Source organism: Aricia agestis, chromosome 21 (assembly GCF_905147365.1).
Source record: "Aricia agestis chromosome 21, ilAriAges1.1, whole genome shotgun sequence".
Taxonomy (NCBI): domain Eukaryota; kingdom Metazoa; phylum Arthropoda; class Insecta; order Lepidoptera; family Lycaenidae; genus Aricia; species Aricia agestis.
In genome coordinates, this window is record NC_056426.1 from 8,009,894 (window position 1) to 8,030,799 (window position 20,906).

Consider the following 20,906-nt stretch of genomic DNA (forward strand, 5'->3'; position numbering starts at 1 on the left):
CCTTAGATAGTTTGACGTGACAACTACGAACTGAGCCGATCATGCCTCTCTCTCTCGTTCGTGCCGCGCTCTCGCTTGCGGAATGCGACAATAAGCGTAACGAGACAATGACGTCATTTTTTTCTTGCACGCAGCTAGTAGTATCGAGTTATTAGACGTTGTCACGTCAAAAAATTGTACTAAAGTGTATTAGGCTTAGATCTAATTTCATCAACGTCTGTTAAAGTTAATGCACAAATTAGTATCACGTTACCTCTCTCGTTTTTCATAATAATGAAAGAGATGTCATGACATTTTAACAATCCATTAACACTAACAGACGTTGGTAAAATTGGGGTTTAGTCGCTCTGTAACGGTACAGAACGGTAAAAGTTGTTTTTTTTTTTTAATTGAATGTTTAACTTACCGAATACAGGATCCGCACTGCAGGACTTAAACTTATCAGCGTTGAACGTGTCTTGCCAACTGACTTGTGCTAGCTGAAATTTTTTAAAAGTCCCATCATATACATTAAATTAAGTGAAAAGCCATTTTGTAGACAATGACAGCAACATGGATTAACATAAGCGTAAATCAATATCAAGGTCAAATATTTTTCTTTTAAAAGACTCATGGAATTACCATTTTTACATCAAGATTTCTTCAGCAAACACAATATAAGAGACGTTTACTTGTGTTTTAATGTCAATTATAGCGTGAGACGTCTTGCGAATCTGTCAAATCCATACAAATTTAGAAATGCATCTACGCGTCATGTATCGTTCTGAATTGACTCTTAATTTTCACGAACAAATAGACAGTTAAATTTTTTCAGGAAACGCTTATAAGATCACTACAGCTACTTATATTTTAAATATATCTCCTACTCTTTAATTTTCATTAACAAAGAGACAGTTTATATTGTCAATGAGGCATTATCTTTAAGCTCATAATAAATACTCACAGATTCGCACATCTGCTCTTTGATTCTCCACACACAAGCTATGGCCGCTCGCTTGGCGCTGTTGAGGCACGATGTTTCATCTTTATGTGTCGAGCATTTGCTGCCCGTCTCGAAGAGCAGCGCGTCCGAGCGAAGACGACCGTCGAATCTAGAAAATAATTTACATGTAAGTAATGGAAAACCTTTTCACCTTATATTATGTCACAGAAGAAAAATTGTTATACATAATATTGTGAACAGTCTTAGGGTCAATTCGCAACTTCGCAACAAATTTGTATGGATTTGACAGATTTCAATATATTTTTTTAATGAAATAAGGGGGCAAACGAGCAAACGGGTCACCTGATGAAAAGCAACTTCCGTCGCCCATGGACACTCGCAGCATCAGAAGAGCTGCAGGTGCGTTGCCGGCCATTTAAGAGGGAATAGGGTAACCAGGGGAAGGTAAGGAAGGGAATAGAGGAGGGTAGGGAAGGAAATAGGAGAGGGTAGGGAAGGAAAAAGGGGAGGGTAGGGAAGGAAATAGGAGAGGGTAGGGAAGGGAAAAGGGTAGGGGATTGGGCCTCCTGTAAACTCACTCACTCGGCGGAACACAGCGCAAGCGCTGTTTCACGCCGGTTTTCTGTGAGCCCGTGGTATTTCTCCGGTCGAGCCGGCCCATTCGTGCCGAAGCATGGCTGTCCCACGTGTCACGTCAATTGCGTGAGACGTCGTGCAAATCTGTCAAATCCATATTTTAGAAATGTATCTACGCGTCGCGTTGCGGTCTGAATCAACCCTTATGTAAGTACATAAATTAAGTACTATCAGAAAAAAATATTTAAATAAGCACATTGGACCAACGTCATTTAATATCAACCCCAGAAGGTCAATAATATTACGCAATACGTGATTTGCACAATGAAATTGATCGTCTAGAGCAGCGGTAGGCAACAGGCGGACCGAATCTCGGACCGCGAAGTATTGTAACGGTATTTTATACCAAGTATCAATTAATACATAGATAAGATATGCGTACACCTTTATTAATTAAAATAATATTTTAAAGCTACATAGAACAAGACGAGTGTTTTTCCTGGACCTTGTTAAAATATTTCCTCAGTAACCGGACCTCGCCTAAAAATTAAAATTAGTTGCCGACCCCTGGTCTAGAGGCCCGCTTAGACAAAACTTTACAGTCGCAAACGCTTAGTACTTACCCAGCTATAAATATAGCGGTGCTGGTCCTCGCTTTCGGCAGTAACGCGACGGCGGAGGCCGCGCGCGGCGCCGTTAGGGGACTGCTTGTTGTCAGCCATCGAGCACATCTGTAACAACAGGAAGTAAGTAAAAACGTAATTATTTAATAATTTTATAATATATAAACGTAATTTTATTTATTTTGTTCTGTTACACTCTCGTATCTAAATAATAAGAATAAGTAAGAACAAGTTCACACGCGGCGTATTTTGACGCATAGCTGTTATTATTTTTTTATTGATTGATACAACCACATCGCATAATTTTTTTAATTAAAACTAAAATAACAATTTGTATTATATCTAATGCATACGACAACTACGGTGTACATAGCATTAATAACAATAATATTATGTAATTATTATTCATCAAAATTTAAATAAAATATATTTAAAACTTAAACAAATGAGTCTCTTAATTTTTTCGTAAAATCAAAATATTATTACAAAGCGCATTAACGTCAACACCCCCTCCCACTTCGTCTCGGGGGCTGCTGTCTGTTACGTGTGCGTTGCGACGACGCAGCACGCCGTGTGAACACCTTGGTTATTTGTATGTAAAACGCAACGGCAGCGCTACGTCGACGCAACGCGCCGTGTGGACTGGCTCTAACATATCACAAGATGGCGGCATTTTTAAAATTAAAAATGCCGCAATGTCAAAATGGAAATTTTGACAATACTGAAATTATGCTAATGCGGAGTCTTATGTAGTTATGTATGATATAGAGGAGAACTGAGCATTACAATGCGCACATCGTAATGATCAGTTCCCCTCCTTTATTCGCCTCGATGACACGCGAATGCTCCCGGTAAGGATAGGCTTTTGAGTACCATTTTGTAGACTAAAGGGATCCTTGTATAACTGACCTGACGTCGTAGAGGTAGGCGTCGCCGGAGTAGCACTTGTTGGCGGCGGGCGTGGCGAGCGGCGCGGCCGCCGCGCTGTCGTTGTGGGCGTTGCCACCGAACACCAGCATCATACCTGTGAGTCGTGACAGGTAGTTATTTAAATATTCATTCAATGTGACGGGCCGCACAAAGGGTTTTCCAAATTTCATTTTCGATTGGCGGACCTACGTAACTGTAGAGTTATTCGAGTCAAACAGCTTCACATGTCACGGAGTGGCTGTCATATTTCGTCACGATTTATCTGTCAAATATGACAGCTCTATGGTGACTTATATAATAATTATTGTCTGTTTGACAAATGATCGCAAATAAAATATTCTTTAATTCATTTGCGACCATTTAATTTCATCACCCTCATTTATGTGTATGTGATTTGCAGTGCATGCAGCATTTCATAATACTTACAATATTAGCTTATATTTACATTTATTAAAAACATAAAAGCTCTATACAAGTTTGTATGTCTTTAATAAATGTAAATTAGATACATGCAACTACTAGCTGTTGCCCGCAACGGTGTAAAGACGTAACATACAAACAGAGAGGTTTGTCTGTCTGCCTGCTTTTATAATATAAAGATATGTATTACCTGGTGACACAAATATAGCGGCGTGGAGGTACCGCGGCGTGGGCGCGCGCGGCAGCGGCCGCCACACGCGTGAGTCCACGTTGTACTCGTACAGCGCGTCAGACGGTGCCTGGGGACAGACAGACATAATGTTTTTATACTAGACTAGATGTCCCGCACGGCTTCGCCCGCGTAAATTAGAAATATTTTTTTTATTTTTTTTATTTTTATTAAATAAGGGGGCAAACGAGCACACGGGTCACCTGATGGTAAGCAACTTCCGTCGCCCATGGACACTCGCAGCATCAGAAGAGCTGCAGGTGCGTTGCCGGCCTTCTAAGGGGTAATAGGGGAGGGTAGGGAAGGGAATAGGGGAGGATACGGAAGGGAATAGGGGTGGGTACGGAAGGGAATAGGGGAGGGTACGGAAGGAAATAGGGGAGGGTAGGGAAAGGAAAAGGGTAGGGGATTGGGCCTCCGGTAAACTCCCTTACTCGGCGAAACACAGCGGAAGCGCTGTTTCACGCCGGTTTTCTGTGAGGACGTGGTATCTCTCCGGTCGAGCCAGCCCATTCGTGCCGAAGCATGGCTCTCCCACGTCAAAAAAATATTACGGAAACCGTACATTTTCCCATAAAAAATAGCTCTTATGTCCCTACTCCCTTCACTTGGTTTACTCTATATCTGTGCCAAATACGAGGGCTGCTATTTATGTATCCGGAATTAAAAAAAGAAACAAACATATATCATTTAATATGGTTTTATTGCTTTTCAAAATATTCGCCGCGATGATCGACACACTTTTGCATACGCTGGAACCAATTTTCATAGCACTTTTTCCATTCTGATTGAGGTATCTCCAAAACGTGCATTTTGAACGCATCAACAGCCTCTTCGCGGCTCGAAAAACGTTGACCACGTAATTTGTTCTTCGCGTATGGAAATAAAAAGAAATCGTTAGGTGCCAAATCAGGGCTGTACGGCGGATGACCAGTCAATTCGATCTTTTGACCCTCCAAAAACTGAGTTGTTTCAGCTGAGGTGTGACAGCTAGCATTGTCGTGATGTAATATGATTCTGCGTTGTCGGTTGTCCTTTCTTATTTCTTCAAAGACTTCTGGTAAACAAATGGTCGTATACCATTCAGAATTAACCGTTTTACGATTCTCTAATGGCACTGTAGCCACATGTCCATTAATTCCAAAAAAACAGGCGACCATTTGCTTCAAAGTACTTTTTGCACGAGTAACTTTTGTTGGTTTCGGCTCATCTTGGAACACCCACACCGTTGACTGTTGTTTAGTTTCGGGGTCATATGCATAGATCCAAGATTCATCACCTGTGTAGATATTATAAACGGCTTTTGACGTACCACGGTTGTATTTTTTTATAATTTTTTTGCTCCAATCGACACGAGCCCGTTTTTGATCGATTGTCAAGTTGTGCGGAATCCAACGCGAACATATTTTTTTTACAGCCAAATGTTCGTGTAATATCTTATGTATGCTCGTCATACTTATGCCTAAGGACGCCTCTATCTCGCGATATGTAACATGACGATCACGCATTATTAGTTCCCGCACAGCATCTATATTTTGTGGGACAACAGCTGTTTTTGGGCGACCTTCTTTATTTTCATCCGTGAGCATAGACCGCCCACGATTAAACTCACTGTACCAGTGATAAACAGTGGTTTTTGATGGTGCTTCATCTCCAAAAGTTGCGGTGAGTTGAATAAAGCACTGTTGTTGATTTAGCCCACGCCGAAAATCGTAGTAAATCATTGCACGAAAATGTTCACGCGTTAAATCCATGGCAAATGAAGACACGCAATTTTCAAAATGACGCCACAATGGAAAAATAATTGACAGTCACATGAAACAAAATGTATTCTTCAACCAAAGAGTTCTATTTTCAAATGTTGTAATTACTTTTTAAATATTGTTCTTGTAAGTGGCCAGTTCCGGATACATAAATAGCAGCCCTCGTATTGCCATAAAAATTGCTCCAGTAGTTCGTAATTTCTAATATTTCCCCCGTTTTTTCCACATTTTCCTGAGTTTCTTCGGTCGTATTAGTCTTAGCGTGATAATATATAGCCTAATATATAGCCTCGATAAATTAGCTATCTAACACTGAAATAAGTTTTTAAATCGGACCAGTAGTTCTTGAGATTAGCGCATTCAAGCAAACATACTCTCAAGCAATATTAAGTATAGATTTTTTTCAATTATCGCTTGACAAACTCGAGTCTCGATCTAAAAGACTATGAAAAGTACCAATAACAGGGTCATTACAGGCTCATAAGTCATAACCATGGGACGATGTATGGTATAAAATGATAGTGATGATGAATGTAATTTGCATAGTAGCATATGCTTTCCGTTCTTAAAACAACGCCGAAACTCCCAAACTTGTATCTATAAAGAATCAGGAGTTCTCTCAGCACCTTCCGAACCACGGTATACCAGGTATACCTCGGTGCAAAATCTTACTTTTGGTAGTATATGCTTATAATACTTCTCACGAAACCAAAGTCACCACATGTTTCCATATAAATTTTTAAGGAGTTCCCTCGATTACTTATGCATCCTTCATCAGATCACCACTTTTGTGAATATAATACCAAATTGGGATGATACCCTATATACCAAAAGAAAAATTTTGAAAATCGGTTAACAAACGGCGGAGTAATCGTTGAACATAAGAAAACGAACATAACACCTCCCCCATTTTGAAAGTCGGTTAAAATTGTAGCCTATGTGTTATTCTGATGTATAAGCTATATTATTGTAAAGTTTCATTAAAATCTGTTCAGTAGTTTTTGCGTGAAAGAGTAACAAACATCCATACATCCAAACAAACTTTCGCCTTTATAATATTAGCAGGACTAGTAGGATGATGTGCGCGGTCTTCTGGGGGGAGTAATGTAGCGATACCCACAATTAGCGCCACATTCCTGCATCGCGCTATCGAAGTTTTCTAAGTGCGTCGGTATATATACGAGAGCTGAAATCAATCACGTGGGCTTGGCCTGACCGCCTCCCTCGCTCGGTCGGAAGATCTTCCTTTGCGGCCTCCGCGCATTGTAAAATGCAATTCCCAAAAATTTTGAACGATTAATCTTGCGATGTCTAATGCTAAGTACTCACATACGGTTTTGCTCGATAGTTTTACTCGAAATCGAGCAAAAACCACCGTGTGCACCGCAAAACTCACAGCTCGAAGGCTCGAATCGAACCGGCTTGGCAATTTTTTTGACACAGTCTCTTCCTTAGTTTTTATTACTCGTAGCTAATTTCCTTCGAACTGGAGTAAAACTATCGAGCAATGCTGAATGTGTGGACGAAAGCCCGAGCCGTGGTTTTTACTCTACGCGATTGCTAGATCGAGCAAAACCGTATATGAGTACTTACACTATTACCTTATAACTTGCTACTTTTAAAAACGTAACGTTACCTGTGTGGCCTCCGATTCGGACACGAGACCGGCGTGTATATATACTCGGTTAGAGGCGTCGTCGTACGCCGCGGTGTGGCCGAACCCGGCGCGCGCCGGCCAACCCTTAGTTTGGGCGACCGACCACACACCTTCTTCTATGTAGTACTCCTGAAATGTACAAACATAATAATTAGCTATAGTTGACTTTTTTCTCATTGGTAATTCAAAAGAACTGTCAAAAATAGAAACATTTGTGAAATAATAATAATAATATCTTTATTTAAACCAAGTAGTATAATGACTCTCATACTACGAATAATAATATATAAGGAAACGTAACTCCCATACTTCAATCGTTTTAAATATGGTTCCTTTTCGCACACTAAAATATGACAATAGCTACGAGTGTTTCGTAGCTATCAACATACACTCAAACGAAATAAAGCCGTTGACAATAATTGTCACTTCTATAAAGACACAAAATTGTGTACCGAATACATGCATAAAATATGCATGTATTCGGGACTCATTTTGTAGCCTCATGGTGAAATTTTTTTGACGGAATTACTCTTCCTTAGTTTTTATTATTCGCTCGCTTTTCTCATTCAAATGTCTCCAAGATATAACAATTCAAAAATCACATAAAATGAACCTTCCCAAAACGCTCCATACAAAATGTCAGCACGCTAATGACGTCACACGCTTCTAATTTGTACGCATCGCAGATCGCTGTTAGATAGCTATGTTAAATATTGCGCAGAAAGTTTCGTAAAAAAAATGTTATAAATTGCTTGACAAATTTTATTAGAAAAGAAACGACCTGACCATTTAAAGAAAGGCTCATAACAAACATTTCGAAAATCGGTTCACAAACGGCGGAGTAATCGTTGAACATACAAAAAAAATATATATCCACAGCCGAACATATAACCTCCTCGTTTTTTGGAAATCGGTTAAAAAAACCACCAAATTTTTATCCTGGCAACATCCCTATTATAGGGAATCTACAGCCGACATTTAATTAGTGGACACTCTCCACAAGTACTATAAGAGAAGTTGATTCCTAGGCAGATGGGGGACCTACGTAGTTTGGTCGCGTTACGTCAAACCCATCCGACCGATCACAGCTAACATTGAATTGACATAAGCCGACCAAGTGACGTAGGTCCGTCAACTGCCTAGGAATCAATTTCCTCGATGGTCCATACCTGAACCAGATGTAAGTATCCATAGTGCGGCGAGTGGCCGAAGAAGCTCAGCATGACCGGCTTCTTGGCCGGGCCTATGTACACCAGCACCGCCGAGTGACCGGATAAATGGAGGCCGCCTGGAAATAGCATAAATATTTTTAGAAAACCACGTACAAACATATAAGGTGACGCAAAATTCGATTATCGCGCGGCCGCCATGGGATTCAATGACAAAAGTATTTCTATACTCCACAAAATGAGTTCACCGGTTTGGTACCGCAAACCGCTTTCAGATATACTCACTTTCGCATTTATAATATTAGTGTGGATATAAATTGCGCTCTCTGGTCATAAAATCTTCCCAATTTCTCGGTATTATGTGCGGACGTATACGTACTGCATCGTGCGTATATGACCTGCATCGTGCGTATACGTACCGCATCGTGTGTGCGGCGCACACGAGGCCGGCGTCGCGTTCCGCCACACGAGCCGCTCGCCCGCCAGCCGCCCGCGCCACACCTCGTTGCTCACCGCCCCGCCCCCGCCCTCCACGCCCGCCAGACCGCCGCTGTAAAGAGAGATAGTTGGTTTAGATAACTCTGTCTCACTCTCACGTTCATGTCACTCGCACACTTAAGTCTAGTCACATCATAAAGGTATTCCTACAAAGCATACTTAAATATAAATTATTATCTTCTTCCTCCCTCTCTCTCACACCACACTCCTCTTTAACACTACACCCCTCTCACTCACACCACACCCCCCTCTCTCACAGCACACCCCTTCTCACACCACACCTCCCTCACACGCCACCCCTCTCTTTCACACCACACCCCCTCTCTCACACCACACCTCTCTCACACACCACACCTCTCTCTCACACTACACCCCCCTCTCTCCTACTCACCCTCTCTCCGGGTCGTCGGCGGCCACAACACCGCCGTACACTATCAACTCGTGTCCGAACACTATGGCGGCGTGCGCGAACCGCGGCGCCGGCACCTCCCCCCTACTCTCCATCGCTATCCACTCGTGATCAGCAGATTTGTATCTGAAAATGAAATAAAAAAGAGTATGCAATGAAATAATTAAAGTCCAAAACATTTGAGTATTAATTTAGGTATTAATAGCTGATTTTTAGGAAAATTACAGGGTGAATGTAAAAGGAGTTTTTCATCATAATAATTAATCTTTTATTTAATAAAAACAAAAAAATAACAACAAAGAACTAAACAAGAAAATATTAAAGCTTTAAGCAGTTAAAGCAGTATCTTCATACTATATTACATATTAAATGGCACATATTATATGGAAATATAGTGTTACGGATACCGACACGTAGTGCCATCTAGCGACAAACCAGCGAAACTTATCGGGGGAACACTAACAACATAAATCCCCTACTCAATACTAGATGGCGTAAGGTGCGCAAGTACATGCTCGAACTTTTTAGAAAGTTACCACACTCGTTTACTTGTTTAGGTGAATCGGGCAAGGAACTTTCTGGAACTCGTCTCGCCCATATAAATAGCCGCAGGTAGACGGCCCGGCAGTTTAGTTTAATCGGAGCGATCTTCGAGGCGACTCGAAGTGAAAATAAGTGATCAATAGTGAGTGATAGCGAACCTACGACTTGGCTACGACCTAGGACAGTGATAGTGATTAGTGTTTGAACATAGTGATTTGTGTGACCTAGTGTTAGTGTTAATAAAGTCTTCAAGAGAGTCAGCAGGTCTTTCTCTACGAATCCTCGAACCCTAGCACGTAACAATAGCATTAGGTTCGTTGATGGCTATGGCACCATATTATATCACTATAATGATACACACTCACCGATAAACAAACTCCGCTTCACCGAAGCACTCCCCACCGACTCTCAGCAGATCGTCGTCATAGTTTAGCAACACGTGACCCGCTGTGGCGGGCGGGACGTTCTTGGGCCGCAGACTGTCCACGCCCTCTCTCGCCTCATGCCACGCCCACTTCCAGCCCGCTACGGACACTTCCCGCCCACAGTTCTCACCCGACCGCGATGGAGTGCAGACGCATCCCTCAGATGTGCAGGAACCAGCGCCGTATTGAGCGTTGCAGTCGTCTGAAGTATTATTAATTGTACAGTTATCCTTACTAAATTTATTTCCATTCAAAGTCTCATCATCAGTTAAAAAGTTAATTAATTTTTATTAATTAACTTTAGTTTGTAGTAAAATGAAAAAGTCACAGTTTTTTAACCCGTAAATTGTATTTAGCAAAGGAGAACGTAAAAAGCTCTTTGTTTATTTAATAAAATAATTATAAATGCAAATCAGGAAAAAATATAATATTGCTGTAATATTATGTACAGATGTCAGGAATTTCTGTCCGATCGATTGACGGCCTCCATGATAAAATACTATATAATATTATATAGAATAGAATACGTTTATTTTTTCCAACACACAACATATACAGAATAGAAAATAAAAAGTAAAAAGGACTTAAGCTATGTACAATTATAATTATAGGTATATGTTATGTGATGTCAAAAATTGGCCCCAGCTCAGCTATACGCAGCATATTATATCGTTTTGTATATTTTAATAATAAATAATAATAATCATTCGCACCTGGACAGAGAGGTTTGTCACAAGCCACACCAATCCAATTCGGTTCACAGCGGCATATCCCCTCATCACACTCGCCATGATCTGAAATGGACAATGAACTGAATTAGTAAGCAACTAAGTCTCTTTTTACTACATTCAACAAATCTTTGAGAGAGACTTAGTCACTTAGGCCGGTATAAATAGTCAGTACTCAAGATGCATCTCGGTTTCGAGACACGGTTCAGGCTCTGTGGTTGGTTGGCTGTCAAAATTTGGACCAATCACAGAGCCGAACCGCGTCTTGAGACCGGGCCGCATTTAAGTACTGACTATTTATACCGGCCTTAGTGACATATGTATCTCAATTTAAAGTATAGAAATTATACAAAGCAATAGAACTACATTTTATATTTTAAAAAACTTAACATTCTATTCATTCATGCTAACATTTTGTGGAAAAAGATCTAAATTAAACGAAATTCTTTTACATATTCATACTTTGTTTTAACATATTAAACTTGACATTTTTTGGATATACTTTTTTAAATAAAACAAGTTTTTTAACATGTTTTAATATACTATACAAGTTTAAATATATACTCACTAGAACAATTAGTATGAAACTCATCGGAGGGGCAGGAATACGCTGCGTATGTGACGTTGAAGCCCTCCATTGCATATGCATCATCGGAGAAGAAGTGCATCAACACGCTGCCCGAGTGAGCCACAACCTGACGGGTCCATGTCGACCCGTCCGAGTCCATCACACCACTGGAAAGTACAAAAAATACCATTATATAAATAAAAAAAAGTGATGTTGACATGGAGCACAATACAAATGAAAGAAACCAGAAATATCTTTCCTATTCGGAAATTCCATACAAAGCTGCTGATACAATTTTAATTAAATTGTGTTTTTGAATAGTTTATGGACCAAATAACAACTAGATAATGTCTTTTTTTAATTCTTGTACAGCCATAACAATATGTTTTCTTTTAAATATACAATTTTAGTTAAATATACATTATCATGGCAAAACCAATCATCAGACATTGTTTAAGCATTATAGATTATTGTTCAAAGAAATAATTATTCATACTTCATAGTGACCTTTTGACTTTTATGGATTTTTTAATACATAAGTCATAACAATAGCTTATATGGTGATCTCAGAAGCCAGTCGTTCCCAGTTTGAAATTGTTTGGGGGGCAAATTAATATTATTTTGGCGTCGCCTCTTTCGCAAGAGGCCCGTAGTTTAATTCATCAAGCCCTATACGGTCACCGGTGACTGAGACACAATAGAAATTCTATTGTGTCTGGTTTTTCCACGATCGACGGGTTAATCAGGTTCTATCTATTGTCAATGAAGGGTCACATTATAGTTTAATTTATAAATTTTTGAACAAATTTTGAATAATAATATGAGGCTGGCATAGATGCCAAGTGCATTTTTAAGCCTCGTCAAAAATTTTGAATAATAAAAAAAAAAAAAAACTATAGCATACTAATAAAACTTTATATCACTGTCAAACGGAACGCGATCGCGTCAGTTACTTACGAAAATCAAATACTCAAATAATTGGTGCTTTTTCTCCTAAAACTTTAAAAAATAGTGTTTATTTGCATAAATAACACGTAAATAATTGTGATCAATAAGAATTACACAAAAAAAACATTGGTTTTAAAGTGCAACTCGGAAGTGAATAGTGACTAACCTCAAAATCTTGTGAAAACTTGATAATCATAATTAAAAAACTAAACAAATAGTGCTCTTTCGCTATGTATACCGTTAAGAAATACGAAAACGGTTAAAATTATACGAAATTGCAGTCACAATGGGGAACGAAAAACAGTTTTCCTCCGAAACGCCGAAACAACAATCAAACAAACCTTTAGTGCAACAAGTGTTTCATAAAGCACTATTTAACAATGCTCGACCTCGAAGTAATTCAGATAGCGAACCCCTACGACCGGCGGTACAAGAGACCGCTACGGAACAAGCCATACCCCAACCATCAAATTCATGCGTAATTAGTCAGGTCCCTTGGCAAAAAGTTCCAGACAGCAATAACAAAAGAAACCGCTCGCCTGAGCACATTCTAAGTGTCAACAAATTACCAAAAAGGCATGAAGCCAGACAACAAACGTTCAATAACAACAGACAGAACATAGATTCCTCAGATGTAATTCAAACTAACAATAGCTTTTCATTGCTCAACTGTGATGAATTATGTGAAAACAGTATTAATGCATCGGACGAAACAAACAAAAAACCAAAAAAAGTCTCAAAGCCACCGCCAATAGTATTATATGGCATATTGAATCTACAAGATCTTACTGATTTCTTAAATGAAGTGGTGCAAAAAGATAATTACACCTTTAAGATACTTTCAAAAGATCAACTTATAATCTCAAGCAAGTCAGTCGAAACCTATAAAAATTTAATCTCACATATTAGGAATAAGGGCCTAGTAGGACATACTTTTACTAGAAAAGAAGAACGATGCCAGAAAATAGTAATTAAAAACCTACATCACACTACCCCCACAGAAGCGATAAGAGAAGCAATAGAAGTAACCGGTAACAAGGTGAGAGGTGAGATTGTCAATGCCCGTAAACCAGGTACAAAAGAACCATTTAATGTTTTCTTTGTAAATCTTGAGCCACATGAGAATAATAAATTTGTCAAAAATATTGAATACATTTTTCATCAGAGAGTCAAGATAGAGGACCCTAGAAAAAGCAAAACTGTTGTGCAGTGTACAAGATGCCAACAATATGGCCACACCAAAAATAATTGTCTGAGGCCATATAGGTGTGTCAAATGTGCGGGCCCACATCGCACTACAGATTGTGGCAAAGATAAAAATACCCCAGCCACTTGTGTACTTTGTGAAGGCAGTCACCCAGCAAATTACAAAGGATGCCAAGTGTATCAGGAGATCCAAGCTAGAAAAAATAAACAACATTTAATACATAATAAGCAGCGTAGCAGCACGGGTCCGTCGAACGCATCCAATATGCAATCAAACACAATTTCTAAACCAAACACTGTGTCTTCAGATACATCCAGTAGTCGACCAACTATATTTAATCAGCCTGTTGAATGCACAGAACAAACGCAACTACAAACAAGCGTGCCCTTATATAATGAAATTGTACGGGGCCAGGTAAAAGACTTACATCCTCCAATAAATAGTGAAAAAAGTTCACAGCCAAACCTTTCCTATCAAAACAGACAGGAAAAAAATAAAGGTGGTGATAGAGACTACCTGACCCAAATAAACAACTGTTTGCTAGAAACTATCAACAAACAAGCAGAAAAGCTAGACTTACTCATCCAGCAAATGGGAACACTTATTAACCTTATAACAATGCTTATAAATAAGTCAAAATGACAAGTTTAAGGGTAGCAGCGTGGAATATTAATGGTTTGACTCCCAATAAAGATGAATTAAAAATTTTCATGGAAATTAATAAAATTGATATAATGCTTGTATCTGAAACACACTTAAATAATAGAAAAACTTTCAAACTAAACAACTACTGTGTTTACTGTACAAACCACCCAGATGGCACCTCGCATGGTGGTACTGCTGTCTTAATAAAGAACAACTTGAAGCATTACATACATAGTGAATTTCAAGAAGATTATCTACAAGCTACTACTATCACAGTCCAAGATAAAGAAGGATCGCTCAATGTAAGTGCAGTCTATGCTCCGCCAAGATTTACAATTACAGAAGATATGTTTAAATCCTACTTTAGAACACTTGGAAACAAATATATATGTGATGGAGATTGGAATAGCAAACACACACACTGGGGTTCCAGATTAATAACGACCAGGGGTCGTGAGCTAAAGAAGTGTCTAGATTCTCTGAAATTATCAACACTATCTACAGGAGAGCCTACCTATTGGCCTACAGACAAAAATAAGGTACCAGACCTTTTGGACTTCTTTGTAATTAAAGGCTTATCTAATAGTTATTTTGATATAGAAAATTGTGTCGATACAACATCTGATCATACCCCAATTATAGCAAATATTAGTTCAACAGTCATATACAGGCAGCAAGATACAACATTATACAATAAAAAAACAGATTGGACTGCATTCCGTGAAATTTTAGAATCAGAAATAAATCTCAAAATCAGACTTAAAACCATAGAAGACATTGACAATGCTACATTCATTATCACTAACAAAATACAAGAAGCTGCATGGCGCTCTACGCCTACCGTCAAAACGACAGATAAGGGATTAAATATACCACTTCAGATTCGAGAGACAATCATGAAAAAAAGGAGACTCAGAAGACAATATCAACTTTATAGAAAGTCTGCAGACAAAAGGCAATGGAACAGGGTTGCTCGAGAACTTAAAGAAATGATAAAAGAGCATGAGAATTTTACATTTCAGCAACAGCTGTCCTCGCTCTCTGCAACAAAGCAGGATAACTATTCCCTGTGGAAAATAACAAAAAAATTTAGAAGACCACAACAATCAGTTCCACCGCTTAAAACACAAGCAGGAAACTGGGCAAGGAAACCAATTGATAAAGCTGAATGCTTTGCTGAACACCTAAGCAAAGTATTCGAATCAAATACCTCAAGTATGATGGAGTTTGAGGAAGAAGTAAACAATGTAGTAAATAGTGACCAACAGCTGTCATTACCAATCAAATCTGTAACTCCCAAAGAATTGGCAGCCGAAATAAAAAGACTAGGAAGAAGAAAAGCCCCTGGATTTGACATGATAACGGGTGAAGTATTAAAAAATTTACCAAGAAAAGCAGTAGTATTCTTAACAATACTTTTCAATGCTATATTAAGATTGCATTACTTTCCAAAATTATGGAAAATATCACTGATTACCATGCTACCTAAGCCAGGAAAACCACCTACTGATCCTAGCTCCTATCAACCAATAAGTTTGCTGCCAGTTATTTCAAAACTATTTGAAAAGCTTTTACTTAGAAGGCTTAAACCAATTTTGGATGAAGAAAATATAATTCCTGACCACCAATTTGGGTTTAGACAGCATCACTCAACAGTAGAGCAAATCCATCGTGTAGTAAGAAAAATAAGACAGTCCTTGGAGAAAAAAGAGTACTGTGCTGCTGTATTCCTTGATATACAACAAGCTTTTGATAGAGTCTGGCACAAAGGCCTTCTATTCAAAATAAAAAACAAGTTACCTAACTCTTACTATATGTTATTCAAATCCTATCTTGAAGACAGAAAATTCCAAGTTAAATTTGACGACGAAGTATCAAAACTGTATGATATCAAGGCCTCCGTACCACAGGGCTCGGTCCTCGGCCCAATACTGTATTCTATTTTTACAGCAGACTTGCCCAGTAGCAGAAATGTAGTCACAGCAACATATGCTGATGACACTGCCTGCCTTGCTAGTGATGAAAATTCGACCATAGCATCACAAAAACTGCAAGAACACCTAAACAAAATAGATAAGTGGCTTGAGCAGTGGAGGATTAAGCCAAGTGTTAATAAATCTGTGCAAATCACTTTTACACTGCGAAAAGGTGACTGTCCACCAGTCACTCTACGAGGAGAAAAATTACGGCCAGAAAACAGTGTGAAATACTTAGGGATGCACATTGATAGAAGACTAACCTGGGCTACACATATTAAAACAAAGAGGCAACAGGCAGATCTGGAGTTTAGAAAACTGTACTGGCTTATTGGACGACAATCACCTCTGACATTAGACAATAAACTTCTTGTATACAAAGCTATCATCAAGCCAATATGGACATATGGTATCCAACTGTGGGGCACCGCAAGCAAAAGTAATCTGGCCATATTACAACGTTTTCAGAATAAATGTCTGAAAACAATAGCCAATGCACCTTGGTTCATAACAAACACTGAGATACATGAATATTTAAATATTACCACCATAAACGAAGAGGTATCTAAATATATACAAACATACAAGAAAAGATTAGAAAATCACACCAATGAACTTGCTAGGGACCTGCTAAGGGATCACGACATAAGAAGACTGAAACGTCTGCATATACTAGAACAAAGAGAATGAATAATCGTTCTAAAGTAATGAAAGAGCTGAGTGTTCAGTGGAACACCTCTCATAAAAGTGACTACCAATGAACACACCATCTGATAATGGCTAGTGAAAGCCGATAGCAGATAATAGAGAAAAAAAAAAAAAAAAAAAAAAAAAAATATCCTTTCATAAACAAAGTTAACATATTTTTAACCAGCAACCAAAACGGAGTTGAATATTAACATATAGTGATGTAGCTGGTAACGAATACATTTTACGAATACTATTGCAAGCAGTAAACGTAAGTCTGGCCTGACGCGAGTTTAACATTTTATACCCATCCCAAAAAAATCGGATAGCACTGTCACATTTCACTTCAAAATATATCCAATCCCTGTTCCACAAACGATTTGTCTATTACTACATTTACCAGGAAAACAAAACATTTACCTGAACACAGCCAACAGTCTCTCCGCTCTCACACTGTCTCCGTCATACACATAAAGGTGATCCCATCCACACTCTGTCGCGAAGCTCTCCAACCTCACTCTGATGGAGGGGGCGTTTGGGCCCAGCCATGGAGGGGATATCAGCCAGGAGCATTGCGTGCTGACGCTGTAGTTGCCTACGCCATCTGTTATGATGCCCATCGGATCTGTTAATCTGGAAACGGAAAAATATTATGAATTATTTACATGTATTTAAGTGTTATTTCTAGAAGCCCTAAATCAGGGGTCACCAAATGGTGGACCGCAGTCCGCATCCTGACCACTGACCCATTGTGTGCGGACCAAGCACTTTCGAAGATGAACTTCTCTAAAAATAAATTTCCATCTCAACTTACTGATGAACATCTCCAGGATTTAATGTCAATAGCTTGCACCAAATTAACTCCAAACAAGCAACAATAATTGTCACTTTTCTCATTGATATATTTTTTTTAAATATGTGGATTGCGAAGTTCATGTCAGTTCTTAAAATGGACCCAGAGCAAAACTACTTGGTGACCCCTGCCCTAAATCATCTGATTAAGACATCCTTAAAATAATGTTTAAATGTTCACATACTAGATTGGACTTGATAAAAAAATGGCTATAATCTGTTGTGCATTCAAAATAAATGAAACAATTTAAGTGTTTGTGCTTTAATCTATTTCAAAAGCTTGGCTAATTTAGCAAAATTTATTTTCCCAAATTGGTCTTCACTATTTTCTTGCGAACAAAGTAAATATTATAATCCTTAAAAAACAAAGAACATCCTTTATTAGTATGACCAGCTGACCCTAAAACACTGTTCAAAATAAATTAATTATTTATCAGAATTTGGGTTGCTTTTGGTGAATAAAAATAAACAACAAATTTTAGTTGTATTGCAAATTTTTGTGATAAACATGAAAGGAAGTCAGTGTTTGGTCAATCTGAATTTTTATACAGTATGCATTTCATCCTTTTGAATAGGCAGCTAAATTTTTTTTTAAATGCAAATGAACAATGACTAATTTGTTTAATTGTTTGATATTTATCACCCACAACTTTATTATAATATACTAAATATAGTACCACACAGAAAGGATACTTTTTAGGTTTCCATGCCCAAAAGGTAATTTCACTTTATTCTAGAGCAGCAGTCACCAAATGGCGGGGTGGGACCACGGTCCACATCTGGACCACCGACCCATTGTGTGTGGACCAAGCATGTTCGAAGATGATCTTAGTTCATCTTAGGACTTCAACATCTCCAGGATTTAATGTCAATATCTATAGCTTGCACCAATATTTCACTCCAAACTTCAGAGAGATAATTAACTACAAAAATGGTTACTTTTCTCATTGTTATCTAAATTTGTAATTTCCGTAATTACCTTTGTTTCATTTTTGAAAATAAAATCTATGAACCGCGAAGGTCATTTCATGTCTCAAAACGGACCCGAGCAAAATTAATTGGGGACATCTGTTGTAGAGTAAATAAAGTACAATAATTTGTTTAATTTTTAAATATTTGTTTTAAAACTTAGTATTATGATATAATATAAGCAGTTATTTGAATTCTAGGTTAATGTTAGGTATTTTTTCCACAGTAAACAGATGTTAAAATATAATATTACATCTGTTTTGTCCACATTATTATATTACAGACGCAAACAAAACAGTAATATTATCCAAGTTTAGATGAAAAATTAATATGACAATATAAGCCATGTAATCTTGCTAATCCGATAAACATAACACAGATAAATTTACTATCAGAGAAATTGATTCCTAGGCAGATGGCGGACCTAAGTGATTTGGTTGCGTTAAGTCAAATCCATCCGACCGATCACAGCTAACATTGAATTGACATAAGCCAATCACATGACACAGGTCCGTCAACTGGGCCTAGGAATCAACTTCCCTAAAACTACATTGTAGGCAACTTTTGTCATATCTTAACAAATGACTGTTTGCAAAATTGAAAACTCAACATCCAGAACAAGATAAAGAAATGTACTCGAAGCTTCTTTAAAGGAAAATGGTTTGTAGTTGAGATAAAACCATATAGTTTGCTCTCATTTTTAATCTCTCTATCAAATGCTGAGTTAATCCACTTTATGTATTAACCTTGATTAGTTGTTGTATTTTTGGTTACTTCCTGGACCAATGGTAGGAATCAGGTAACACATTTTATCATTTCCATCGTAACTTATTCAGAATTCAAATTGGGAGGAAAACCTATGATGTTATTTTAATTTATACAAAAAAAATACATACTAACAGGTTTTTTTTAGCGCAAAACCAGTAGACGTAATGTGTTAAAATATAAAGCAGTTTTTAGTCATAGGTCATAATTTATACCTTAAAATCACAAGTATAGAGGCAGATTTTCAATTTATGACTTAAAATAAATCGAAAATCTGCCTCTATATTAAGAAATCTATCTAAGAAATTAAAGATTAGAAACTTCTGTTACCAGTGAGACCATAGGCGGTCTTTCTGCTAACAGTTTTTTTTTATTACTGCTAACAACAGTTTTGTACATAGTTTTCCTATATTGTGTTTTCAGGTTAAAGTTTAGTTTTAAGTTGTACTTGAATAAAAAAAAAACTATTCTATTCTATTACAAATTCCAAAATACAAACATCTAGCATTAAAGTTTTTTCGTCATAAAACTATAGAAAAGTACATCGTAACATGCAGAATCGACCTTATCATGTGTGCCAGGAGAAAGAAGCCAAAGTATATAATAGGATTAGCCAAGTATCAGGGTTCAGACCAGAACGTCTGGTGCCATCTAGGTCAAAGAATATTTGCGAGTAAACTCACTTTATTTTGCCGCCGCAGTGCTGGCATTCCGGCCCCTGCCAGCCCTCCTCGCACACACAAGTATCATTCTTACAAACACCATTTAAACAATTAAGTTCACTACACTTAGATAGAACACCATTACAAAACAATAACACGATGATCACGGAACACAGGAATGGCGAGAACCACGAGCATTTTCGCCTGTATTTTGATTTAAATAGGAATAGAAACATTTGGAGTGCCTCTACCATTTTGATGTATGCATTTTCAACGAGTTTTGTTGGGATTTCGCGGACGTTAAAATCGGTCGTGCGTCGTGTAGGATCCGTACGGTACTACTCGGTGTTGCCATATCGAAAAACAGTATCACCCCGGAGAAAGGCGTGTTTAATAAACTTTTAACATATTTTTCACGATAATAGATAATAAATATTCTTAATCCCTTAACGGCCTTAACCCTTTACATTACTGAATACTTACAAGTAAAATTACGAATGATTAAAACAAAATATGATAGTTAATATTAAATACCAATTATTGGAATAAACTATTGCTAAAAATAATAATATTAATAATAATTAAAGATTTATTGATGTTTGCAGCGCATTTTTCTATTTTTTAAATAATAAATTAAAATAAGAAATATTTTACTTGCACCTAAAATATTTCTCATTTTAATTTATTATTCATAGCATTCAAAACCATTTGAAT

At 37.9% G+C, this 20,906-nt stretch overlaps 1 protein-coding gene across 1 annotated transcript in view; it reads right to left on the reverse strand.

Moving 5' to 3' along the window:
* Positions 1–20,525, reverse strand: part of LOC121737812 (attractin-like protein 1) — a 33,306-nt gene extending 12,781 nt beyond the window's left edge. Inside the window, exons 1-14 of the mRNA XM_042129520.1 lie at positions 20,214–20,525; positions 17,365–17,577; positions 11,482–11,648; positions 10,899–10,979; positions 10,126–10,387; positions 9,200–9,343; positions 8,730–8,860; positions 8,311–8,429; positions 7,121–7,270; positions 3,683–3,791; positions 3,052–3,166; positions 2,143–2,250; positions 944–1,091; positions 407–479 (exon numbers count right to left, since the gene is read on the reverse strand). Of these exons, the coding sequence (XP_041985454.1) occupies positions 407–479; positions 944–1,091; positions 2,143–2,250; positions 3,052–3,166; positions 3,683–3,791; positions 7,121–7,270; positions 8,311–8,429; positions 8,730–8,860; positions 9,200–9,343; positions 10,126–10,387; positions 10,899–10,979; positions 11,482–11,648; positions 17,365–17,577; positions 20,214–20,446 (2,053 nt within the window). The 5' untranslated portion in view covers positions 20,447–20,525. The remainder of the gene's footprint in view (positions 1–406; positions 480–943; positions 1,092–2,142; positions 2,251–3,051; positions 3,167–3,682; positions 3,792–7,120; positions 7,271–8,310; positions 8,430–8,729; positions 8,861–9,199; positions 9,344–10,125; positions 10,388–10,898; positions 10,980–11,481; positions 11,649–17,364; positions 17,578–20,213) is intronic.
* Positions 20,526–20,906: the final 381 nt, after the last annotated feature.